General features: G+C 39.2%; 1 protein-coding gene across 9 annotated transcripts in view; it reads left to right on the top strand.

The window, feature by feature from the left end:
* Window positions 1–12,432, top strand: part of ppp1r9a (protein phosphatase 1, regulatory subunit 9A) — a 53,965-nt gene that overhangs the window by 21,212 nt on the left and 20,321 nt on the right. For 5 of the 9 annotated variants that reach the window (XM_064348253.1, XM_064348254.1, XM_064348251.1 and 2 more), the window contains 4 exons: window positions 4,683–4,818; window positions 7,356–7,454; window positions 9,990–10,145; window positions 11,455–11,508. In XM_064348253.1, the coding sequence (XP_064204323.1) occupies window positions 4,683–4,818; window positions 7,356–7,454; window positions 9,990–10,145; window positions 11,455–11,508 (445 nt within the window). Of the gene's footprint in view, window positions 1–4,682; window positions 4,819–7,355; window positions 7,455–9,971; window positions 10,146–11,454; window positions 11,509–12,432 lie in introns of all 9 variants that reach the window. The other 4 variants (XM_064348257.1, XM_064348258.1, XM_064348259.1 and 1 more) reach the window with 2 other exon arrangements.

Here is a 12,432-nt window from a genome sequence, read left to right as displayed (position 1 = left end):
AGGCAATTCAGTCATATTAGCTTTTAGCCATTTCAGTCTGATCTTTAGGTAATTAGATTATCCACCTCCCCAACCCTTTTTATACCTTTAAAACATGTTAGCAACAGAATATCTAAGTGAATCAGTAAAATTCTTTAAAAAATAAAGTTGAATATGAAAAGTTTAAAAAAGCTCAATAACAACAAATTACTAAAGATGCAACTACACTGTAGCTATCACTGCATTGAGTTCAGCCATGAAGTCACTGATTCCCCCATAAATCCCGGCAAAATTCGAAGTTGACTTTTTCACCGTGGTAAAATGCACATGCTGTTTAATTGTAACTGTCTTTATATGGTGTTTGCCCATTAACAGTCAAGATCTGGATCCTATTCATGTCTGGATTATTTTAGAATTGGACTGCAAGGCCCAACACCAGTCCATATGAGACTTCATTTCCCATGACACTTGCTCAGATTTTGTGTTCTACAATAAAGACAATACTGAGTCCAATGGTAGTTCTGACAGATTTATTTATTCAGATACATTTTTGAAGGATCTTTAAAAATCCCAATATATTTGATTATAGACCTGGTCTATAAAGAGTCAGTGTATTGTATATGTGTCAAACAGGAACATTTATGTTCTGATATCCATCCAAAGAAACTGTGTTTGCTATGTGGCTTGTAGCTTCCAAGATCAGTGAATTGCTGCCTTATGTGTTTATGCTATAATGCCAAGTTTCAATCCTTTAATTTTTCGAGCTGCGATAGACTTCCTGAAGGTTCCTGTGAAAGTTGATGGAATATGTTGGAGGATGCTTAGTTGAGATAATATATCAGCTAAACAGATTAGCATATAGTGATTATTTATTTTTGTTAAGTAACTCCTTATGTATCCATTCTGGCATTGTTTACCGTATTTGTTTATAAATTGTTTACTGTATGTTCAATATATTTATTTCCATTGTAAAACAAATCATGTAGGATTCTGGATTTAGAACTAGGATTAGTTTAATTAGATTAGTTTGATTAATCACTGTTGGCATCTTGTGTACTGTAGTTTGCTTCACAGAAAGCCATTAACATTTGATATATATTTATATATTTTAATATATTTAAATATTTGACCATCCTTTTTTAACAACCTTACAGCACGCTTTACAATGGGCTAATTGCTGTTGGAACTGTATGTTTACCTATGTATGTTGGAACCTTGTATGTTTACCTTTATACCTTATCTATGTAACATTTAAAAGCTTATATAGCATATTCCTTTATGCCATGTGTCTGACCTATCTTGGAAAAGGCACTTTCATTTTTAGTTGAATGTGTCTGCTCCACACAAAGCTACAATACACCTCATTTCAAAGCCTAATCCATCTTCCTTTCAGTAGCACCTGCTGTATTGTCAAACTGACAGCATCCCTTTGAAAATGAGTGCTTTATTAACTCTACCAAGCTGTACACAACCACAGTGACAGAACACCACGATCCCACATCATGACAGTGAGTCACTACTGGAGGTGGGCCCAGCTGCTCATAAAAAACTTATTTAACCACTGCAGCTATATTCAGTTTGGGAAGGTGGTTATCCTGCCTGATCTGAATTATTCTTTTGAAACACCACTTCTTATTCACAGCTGTATGAAGGCTGGTCCCAGGCTGCAGTGCTTAAGTCAGTTGTTTTATTCAGATTCTCTTGTGTAAAATTTTGCAAACTCATGTGTTCAGAAGAGATAGCCCCGACGTGTGCAAGTAAAGATGTGAATTTTCCTTAGCAGAGGAGGAAACAGATTGTATGAAGAACCGTTTGTTACTGGTGAATTCTATATCCGGATACATTTTCGCAAGTTTTAGGGCATAATTATGATCACTGATTATTAATGTCTCACCTTTCATATGAGTTTTTATTTTGCCATGCAGAAGGAATCTGCAATACTGGTCCTGGAGAGCTGCAAGCTCTGCTGGGTTTTTCACCTTAAAATTAACCCTCAGTTCAGACCCAAGTAACTGGGTGAACAGAGTTAACTGTGTATTAACTGCTGTAATTGATTAATTAAGTAAGAGTCACAACAAAAACAGAGGGACTATGTATTAAAAAGGGCTGTAATTCCTACACAAATCAATTAATTTGCATATAGATACCCTCAAATTAAAGCTGAAAGTCCGTACTTTAACATATTTAACAAATGTAATGTATTCATTGTTTCCATTCAAATCCAATGTCCTGGAGTAGAGCCAACAAAAACTGTGGCATTGTTTTGATACTTGTGCATTTAACTGTGAGGTGTTAGACAATAATAGAAGTCATTACTTTCTCATTATGTTACACCATTATTCAGCAGCAGCCATTGATCTTAGGCTAATTTTTAATTGTTTTTTTTTTGTAAACAAATGGTTTCAAATTGGGGAGGGGGGATTTGAAGTTTATATTAAACCTCACAAAAAGTTTATTAAGACAACAAAACTCAATAAAACAAATATTACCTGATCATAAAATTGAGCTGTGTTGATGAGCCCGAGGATGAACACCACGTTATTTCTGAGCTAGCATTTTTGCACCGTCTTGTATTGATATCGCAGTGTGATGAAACAGCATGCCCAGGAAAAAAATAGAATTAAAATAATGTTTTAGAAATGCTGTGTGTTGCTCTAATTGTTCCATTAAGATATGTCTGGTCACTTGGGGCCGCCAATTTTCTGTCAGAGTGGTCTTGTGAGCATTAGAGGAATCCCTGTGTCCGATGCTGATGTAGGGGGAGGGGGCACAGATAAGCTGGGGGCTCCCTCTTGCAGTTACACAGTGGAAGGCTTCCAGGTCATTTACTCTGCAGAGCCATAGCACATGAGGACTGGAAGCGTGGTCAGATCGATTAGGTTCAACCAGGGTCCCAAACAGGCCGTGTTGAAAGCACCCTAAAATTCATTTTTTGCTTAAACACACACTAACGTCAACTGAATTGCCTCCTGCACCACCCGATACTTGGTATTGCTTGTGTGCCTTGTTATTTTTAAGTCCTTTCTTCAAACTTTGTTGAGATTAATTGCTAGTAATGACCATAATTGCTTTGTGGCACTTCTGTTTGGCTGTTGCTTCAGATGAAAATGAAATTATAAAGTCAAATTAAGACTGGTGGTAGTTTGGATTCTGCACATTGATTGATTAAGCGCCTCGGCAGAGTTCTTGTCTGCTATGACAGCAGGGTCGATTGAATGAGCACAAAAAGATCTCTTGCTTTCTGACATTCTGGTGTGGATTGTATCCTAAATAGAACAGTGGAGATTTTTCTGGAAACATTAATTTCCTGTCGACAAAAGAATGCTTTGAAAAGGCTAAATACATTAATTATGAGATTTGAAGGGAAAATATCCTTTAAAAATAGCCTCTTTTTTACAGTTCATTTACATTACAATTAGATATATCTGCTGTGGGTCATTGTAAGATGAACTGCACATTAGTGAACAGTCTAGTTTTTCATGCAGAGAAAAGCTTTTTGAAAAAGGAAAATCTCTTTTTACCACACTGTGGTATATAGTATATAGTATATGTAGTGATTTAGTTATCTCAAATCTTTTTTTAAGGAATCTTGAATACTGTAATATCTTCAAGATTCCAAGTCTTCCAGTATTCAAGATCTCTTTTAAATTAACAGACCCCATTGACAGTAAATCAAATGAGGTGTTTCGGTGCAAGGTTAATAGCACAGAAGCAAGTCACTGAGCTAAACGCACATCAAAAGGCCATTTATCACAACGCAGTTTCTAAATGCAGCCGTTTTATTGTTTGTCGTTAAATGCCGATCGCCTATATGACGACTTCAGAGGAGAATCGTCTCAGTTGTGGTCTAGCGAGTAAATTTTTCCCGTTGTCAGTCCGGATTTGCTGTCACGGTATTGCCCTGGCGGTGGGCGGCGCTTGGTTCAGCGCGAGAGGCGCTAGCGGGGGTCTTTCCGTAGTGCGGTCGCTCCGAGCGAGGGCACACGTCGGATTCGATCACGTCTCACGGGGCTGTGGGGACATTCATTGCTTTATTGCGTAAACATCGAAGAGGGCCCACATTTCATCAAGCGCTCAGCCCTAGAGAAGCCCAATCATGTAATTTAGTTTTAAAATACACCCCCCCCAGGTTTGGTGCCATGACGATGACATGCCTCAGAGACGTAGCGCTCACTGCGCTGTAGTTTTAATCTGTTAAAAAAACACACATTGAATGTATTTGTACTGGGAAAAATTCCGGAGTCAGGTATTCAAAGTTACGTTACAGCTGAAAGTATTTGATGAGCATGTAAACTATTGCTTTACATATTCTTGTCAGTTGTGGTTCACTGCCAGTGGCATGATGTAGGACTCATTTCAAATGGAAGGGGGGGGTGGCAGTATTTTTTGGTGCTTAGGGAGGGGCTGGTATCCAATGACTTTACAGATAAGGGGGAAATTATGTTTCATCGCTGTCACCCCCATTAACTATGTCTGTACTGTAGCTATTTACAAGACACCTGCGGGAGAAATAAACATGGGAAGGGTTTGTTATCTGATTAAATCAACTTGTTGATAGCTGTACTGTAAATAACTTGTATCTTTTCTGAAAATAGGCTCGACAGAAGTGGCTAAATTGTAAATTTCACTTTTGCGTTACAATACCTGTTGTAATACTCTGTGTTTGTTCCACACCCACTGATTGGCCGCCTCTCTGCCTTCAGGTTTGTGATTGGACGAGAGCGGCCAGGCCAGGTGAGCGAGGTGGCGCAGCTCATCAGTCAGACCCTGGAACAGGAGCGGCGGCAGAGGGAGATGCTGGAGCAGCATTATGCGCAGTACGACGCCGATGACGACGAGGTGAGGGCCGTGCTCCGAGGCCACATTTTATTGCCTGCCGCTTAAAATGGCGGCCTTGAATATTCTGTGGAAAACTGATACCATCGCCCTCAACCGCATAATGGTGGTGCGTAAAACCAATGATTATAGCAATCCAAAAGAAATGGTTCGCACGCAAACAGTAAGGCTACAAAACTTATACACTTATAGCAGCAGAGGAGCAGAATACATAATCATCAGCCTTATTGTTGTGTGCAAAACATGTCTTTTGGATCACCCTTGAGGATTGACATGAGGGTTGATTGATTTGCTATGGTTACCAATCGTTGAGATCAGTGGATAAGGTGAGGCGGGGCTCGTGTTGTAATGCGGAGTCCCTCTTCCCCACCCTTCCTGTTCACAAACAAGAACTTTTTGCAGTCATGTGGAATCTAACGTTCGAACCCATACAGTGGCATTCACGCTTGTTTCAGTGCAGTGTGCTGTTACAGTAGGTTGCATGTATGCTAATTCCGATGGCACATGCTATTCAATGGCATTGTGTTTAAAAGACAAAAGAGCTGCTATCTTATTCCCAGATTTGTCAGTTGACTGTTTCGGCTAATTGTTGACTTGCATGGGAGATGACCACTTTTCCAGAATAGATTCAGCGTTGCTATGGTGCTGTGGTGCTCAAGCGAAGCTTCAATTGAAGGTCAAATTAATTACGGCCTTCTGCATTAATTGAATCTATAGAAGAAGTTGGCTTTACATCAGCAGTGGTAACACAGGAGCTAAAACTCCATATAGTTCAATCGTTCGTAGATTCAAAGGCCATTCCGTTTTTACTAGTTGTGACATCTGACAAACATTAGTAAAATATGTTGAAAAAATGTGATATGTTGGTTGGATATTGTCCAAGCAGTTATACAAGCTTTTGACCAATGGGTGAAAAACCTCACCCTTCAGTATCATGCATTTATTGCAAGCTTCATCAAATTCACATGCACATTATATGTTCAACAAATAACTATTTAAGTAAGTTATGTAAGGTTACAGTAGCTAGCTGATTAGAGTCAGATAAAAGTCCTGTGACATTAGTTAGCCTCGAGATCTCTTAATAGCAAGCTAGTCTCTACTGCGTCATATATCACTTGAATAGCTATTTATCTATTTATCTAGTTTAGCTAGCTAACTAGAAATGTATTTAGCCAAAAAGTTGGCGCATAAGCTTTGATTCATTCATTTCATCTTTGACAGTACTTTGCCCTGCTGATCAATGTGAATGTTGTTTGTCTCACCTCTTGGCCCCCCTGAATTATTTGGTACTATGCAAATGTTGACTTGCTATTCTTTTTACACTTGCACCTCAGGTAAATAAACAAGAATGTGTTATGAACTCCATTATGCTTGTGCTCATCTCCATTACTAAGGACCTGTATGCTCAGTGACCTTGATGTCCAACCTCTTCCATAGGCACACATCTATAGCCTGAAAGAAATACATATTAACTCAAACCTATCAGGATTAATACTGCATTACCATAAAGTTATACCACACAGTTGAAGAGAGTGTAAAGTGGATATGGTGAAAACACATATTTATATATTTAATACTTTTCAGAAACTTTACTTGGTAACTTATCTCATGTCCCAACTTTCTCTCATCAGCCAATTTTCATATGCCAAAGGCTCTGTAATTTCTCTAGTGTGTCAACCCTTGCGATGAAGCTTCAGTGCTTTATATATAAGCATACTGAATGGTTCAGTAAATTTTTTTTTAAGTACTTGATTCTGAATTTGGGGAATTTTAAACATCTTGGAAGGGCTGCATAACCCAGATTATCAGTAGGCTCTTAATTAAGGTAACAGTGCAGAGAACAGGGCATGGTTCACATCTGTTGCCTGGGGGAACACATTTCAACTAAATGGAAGATGGCATCATGGCCAGTTCACTTATACCCTTCACCAAGAACACTCTGTGTAGCACTGTAGGGTGAAAAACCAGGGAAATGTTCCTTATTCAATTTCCAAAAAATAACTTATCTGAAGAGCTATTGGCAACTCCCAATTCTGCAAGGCATTAAGTGTACTTTGCAGATGAATTTGTCAAACGACAATACACTTTTTTCTTAAACCCGAACAACATACTGAAGTGAGAATTCATTCTTTCCTCTTCCCTTCTAAAGATTAAGACTGGTGGTCCAGACAGTTTTTTTATTTTTATTTGATTGATTACCAAATTAATAACCAAACCATAATGTCTTGTTAGAAATGGAAGAATATATGTCAGTGGTTGCTTAATTTAAAATGTTGGTCTGAGCCAAAGCCAAAATGATCTGTTGTTTCATTGTTGTTAAACTGAGGTTTAAGTCCATGCTGTTCAGTTTAACTGATTAAAAAACACTGGACTATTTTCACTGATACCTTTCTCAAGCCAGCATAATGAAAAGAGAGCCTAACATGATTGGTTGCTGTAAATGCACAGAAGCAGCATTCATGTGGCCCCAGTTATATCTGTAACGGCCGCATTTGAGTGGTTAACAGACGTCTCTCTCTCTCTCGTTGCAAATTTTTTAGAAGCAGGTTCGTGATTTTCAGGGATCCCACAGCATCTTCAATAGAAACAGCAACAATAACAACAGCAACAACAACAGCACCACTTGTTCCTTTGTAAAGGTTTGTCATTTAAGATGCAAATAATGCCTCCCTGTGCATCTTGCTTACTGGCAACCTTTAAACCTGCCGTCAGCATTTAACTCACTTTCGGGATTAAAGCCAGACCTTGCAAGCGGGTCCAAAAACGCCAAGCACTCAGTGGATAGCAATGGACATTAAGCACCATGCCAATTGCTTAAGATAATTGGTAAAGCCATACATTGGCTTTGTGCTCATAAAAGCCTTCTGAAATAAAGCACTTTTCGCGGTGCTCCTAATAGCTGTGCATCATCGCTCGCCAACTTGGTTGGTGTAGTCTTAGAAACCCTAATAACTTCGTAGCTGCCATCTCACACAGATTCGCTGTGACTGTAATCTCAGTTTGTGAAAGGAGGAGACCCAAGGGCTTATTAATTCCACACATTAAATGGCTCTGAAATACTGTATACTCAGCGCCAGGTCCTCCTAATATTCCAACTGTAAACGGAAGGTGTTGAATAGTAGCGGTGTCAGGCTGTTCACAACATTAGGCAATCCCTTAATGATGTCTGCGTAAACTTTGAAGTGCCATTTTGCTTTACGCATAATCCCTTTCTTCTCATTAATGCGTTGTGACTGTGATAAATAGCGGGGATTTGTTTAAGACGGAAAAACCGTCAAATAGGTTATCTTTGATGGGGTGTGCGTTATTCTGGTTTGGGTGGCACGTTAGGAGTATGTCTACTTGGTGCGTACTGGGCTGCATGCCAGGCAGGTTCATTCGATCCAGAGGAGAGGCCTCCCATGGACACGCTTGTGTGGAACTTGATCCGCTCTTCCAGTTGAACAACAAGTCCGGCCAACACTACGGCCTTAAAGGAAGAGAGTACACCTTTGCATCTTTCCACATTCTGCCTATGTTCTCAGCCTCTGCCACTCTGTCACCCCTCACTGTAGAGCCTTTGTGTCACATCCGTATCTTTACAACACATCCTGATTCACCTCTCTGCCCATCACTCCACATCCTTTTCTATACATCAAATTCTCACTCCCACACTCCTCCCTTTACACCACACTCTCACTCCCCTCTATGACATTTACTCTACTCACTTTTAACACACGCTCATCTTTACGCGTCATCCCTCAGATGCTGACTGTGTCAACTTGTATAATCAGTGTGGTATTGTCAGTATGCCAACTTCGCAAATGGCCTATGTGGAATATTTGAAAGTCCATAGTAGTAGTGGATTACCATAGCAACAATCCTGCTGAATTGATGAGCTAAGACACAGAGTTGCTGAAGTGTGACGGTCCATTAATTGATTGGACGACTTAGCTTGGATGTGTGTACACTTGCGGCAGACACAAATAATCCAGAGTTGTTGATTATTTTAGATGGGTCAAATGTTAATTAAGGATTCCCAAGGAATCTGTTACAAAATGGTTGACCTGCTTTCTCATTATTCTTAAGGGCTCCTCTGGGTACTGCAGATATATAGTTTGATTCTCGTGCATTCTGTTTTGAATTCAGTACTGTCTGTCGTCAGAATTGATTTTATTCATTTTTCTTACAGTGATATTTACAATTATATCGGCCTCCCACGAGTCATTGATTTTTAATGTGATAAACCCCTGAAGATTACTGAAACAGTAAAGGCCCTTACAGATCTAATGCATTACAAACGTTGTTTCTACGAAACTGTAACTGCTTCAGTTTTGTTCCAGAAATCCTTCACAATGGTATGCAGGTTTCATATTTCTCATAGTAATGATATTTATTGAAGTACGATCAGTGTTCCCCATGGGTATCAAAGGATATTCTTAGGGCTCAATTCCAAAGTTTATATAATTCCACTTTTCCTTTGCCAGTGTGTGGCCCATACTTTATCAGTATCCTTCTACTATTTATTTCTCCCTAGAAAAAAAAAAAACATTCATATTGGCTTCTGTAGATTTCCATTTTCTTTGAAGACTCCTATTTTCACTGCAGACCACTATGTAAGAGAAATGCACAACAAATCTGTAGTTGTTAGTGCATATAATGTAACGTCTGAAATTTGACATAGTCGAACAGTTCAAAAGTAAATGACGTGCGTTGATCTAAATAACTTCTTGAGAAGTTCTTGAGAACTTGTGCCTCTCCTGGAATGTGAAAGCTTGAAGTGGGGCCAAGTTAACTGGAAAATCAGGGTCGCTTGGTTGATTTACTGCATAACTGAATCATCTGCTTTCATAATCATAAGGTGTCATCAACAGACCAGCATCAGGAGCTTTATAATCTGCACTCTGTCACACCCTGCCCATTTCAGATGTTTGTTCATTATTTATTTTAATATATAAAGCCTCTGCTGTTGTTAAACTGCATTGGCATAAATGGGCTCTTCCAATCAATGAAATTGTAAATCCAACCTGAATCCTGAGTGGACCGTGCAGGGAACACATTTTATTTTATTACCATGGTAACTGCAGCTTCTCTGTTCTGTTTTCCATTAAGTGAGGAGAGGCAAAATTTTCAATTACAAATTAGCTTGATAAAGTATACTGGCTGCTCTTCTGCAGTTGCTGCATTGTTTCCAGACAGGAGAATATGCCACTGATGAGGAAGAGGAGGAGGAAGGCCCTGCTATAACGGGCGGGGAGATGACCATCGAGGTGTTTGACCTACCAGAAACGGAGGACATGTTTTCCCCCTCTGAAATGGACGCTACCAAACTGTCCCAGAAGTTCCGCGAGGTACGTATCACAAGAAAGGCACGCAGACTGAGATGAAGGTGCTCTACATAAAATGATGGGTGCATTTGAATTGATGTGTGAATGCCTTTTGGATTGCATTGGATGAAGGCTGATTTGTGAGTGCATTCAAAAACAAATGAAAACATAGTTATCTACTGTAGGCTACAATACAACAGCTGACTTTGTCCACTAATGATAGTTTTACTGATTACTGACCTGGTTTTATTGTGTACAATGATATTGTTCTGGGCATTTGAATGCTGTACTTTAGTTTAATGTGCATTCAATATTGTATTGTATTTGGGTACCTTTAAAGTAATCTCTCTTTTGCTTTATGCCAAATGTAGAAATTTTGCAAAATTGCTCCTCTCCCTTTTAGTTTGAGGTCTAACAGGATATCATGTGCACTGAATGCACAAAATTATAAACTGAATTTTAAACGGTCGACTAAGGTCTACATTTTCCCATTTTCCACTGAATGAACACCCACATACTGTATTATAATTTATTACTCATTTTTATTATCAATAATAAATGAATGAATAATAATAATAGTGATCAAAGTAGTATTACAGAAGGCATAATGATATGCTGAGCAGACACCATTATGTAGTGTAATTTGAGTAGCTGACATTTGTACTTATTATCCATTTAAACAGATATTTGCTGAAGGTTAAGTACCTTTTCTGAAATGCACAGCTTACTAGCCCTAACCTTCAACCTGCAACCTTCAAATTATGCAGTTCCCTAACAGTCAGACCACACCGTTACCCTGCGAGGGTGCTGCACTTACAGGCTCTACTAATGAATAAAAACAGCTTTGAATGTGTGTCTTTGCCATTGTTTATGTCTATACTGTAAGCCCTAAAGCATGGAGACATTTTGTTTTGAATCGGGTGTCCTTTTGTTCCTTTAATAGCTATCCTCCCTCCCCCCTTGTTATGATCCATGCACATTTTACCTGAGCCACTGTGTATCTGCACATCCTGTGAGAGAGAATTTACTCCCAGCTACAGAAGTCCTGATACTCATCCCATGTGAATCTCCTTCCCGTCCCTCTTTCTCTCTCTCTCTCTTTCTTCCGCTCTCCCTCCCTCCCCCTCACATCATAGCTCATCTCCTAAGACATTGTTTTTTCAGAGTAAATCTTAAGTAGGGAGAAGTATGGGTCTGACTTCCTGCGCATGAGAGGCAGCGTGATTTATCGCTCGCCGCTGTGCAGCGCAGTTCGCTCCTGAGCGCGCTCCGTGTAGGGCAGACCCAATGCCTGGCCGCCCGGCCGACTAACTTCCTTTCAATATTTACACAGCTGCAGATCAAGCACACTGTCACCGAGGCCGAGATACAGAAGCTCAAAAATAAGGTACGTTTCTCTTCTGGGCGTGTGCGGAAAGTTCTAGACAATGCACCCCTGCATGAATCACAATCAAAATATAATGTGTATTTAAGTAAATGTGTGTGCATCTGCATGCCTGGGAAGGTCTTTCATTTAAGCATCATTTAAGCAATGATCATTTAAGCAATGCATAATCTTGAGAAGCAAATATGTATTGCATTTCTATTATTATAGCAAACGTATCATTTTTTTTTCAATATGTGAAAGACATTGCTCTGTTCTGACAAATTGTCACATTGTAACGTATTATTGGCATATACGGCAGTCATGGAGTATTTATGAAGCGTGTAGTACAATATTTAGATGTTTAATTAATTCATATCTAAATTAATGAAACGCATATCTGTATGCATGGTTATAGGGGTTCAAGTTCTCGTTCATAAAGATTATTTATGATTTGTGATTTGTTCCACAACTAAGTACTGGCAGGTGCAAACATAAATCGGCCTCTTGTTAGTGCGACATTTTTGGCCAGCAAAGACAATGTATTTTCTTGGTGCTCATAGCACATACAATATTCTTACATAAATTAATATGACACCCATGCTATTGTTTAGAAAAATAATCCATGGATATATTACTCTCTTGCCGAGCCAAAGCGTTGACAATCTATTGCTGCTGAAATATATTACAAATAAGATGCCTGTGGTAGTTTGATGATTCATTGTAAACTGGATTGATTTTGGTCTTTGGTTCATTTTCTTTTTGAAAATGGGGTCCTCTTTTTGAAAATGGGGTCTTTTTGCGGCAGTGGCTGTAATAAATATGTCTGAGGTATTTGTTTAGAGACAAAGCAAACTGTGCCCGACAGCAATATAGTTCTGAATTCTGAGCCTCACCATGCAAGATTGCCTCTGGATTTGAGTATTTTTTCAGTTCCCTCTGGCAAAC

The sequence above is a fragment of the Anguilla rostrata genome, chromosome 8, assembly GCF_018555375.3.
Source record: "Anguilla rostrata isolate EN2019 chromosome 8, ASM1855537v3, whole genome shotgun sequence".
Classification (NCBI taxonomy): domain Eukaryota; kingdom Metazoa; phylum Chordata; class Actinopteri; order Anguilliformes; family Anguillidae; genus Anguilla; species Anguilla rostrata.
The sequence above is the reverse complement of the archived record's forward strand: the minus strand, read 5'-3'. Positions and strand labels throughout refer to the sequence as shown.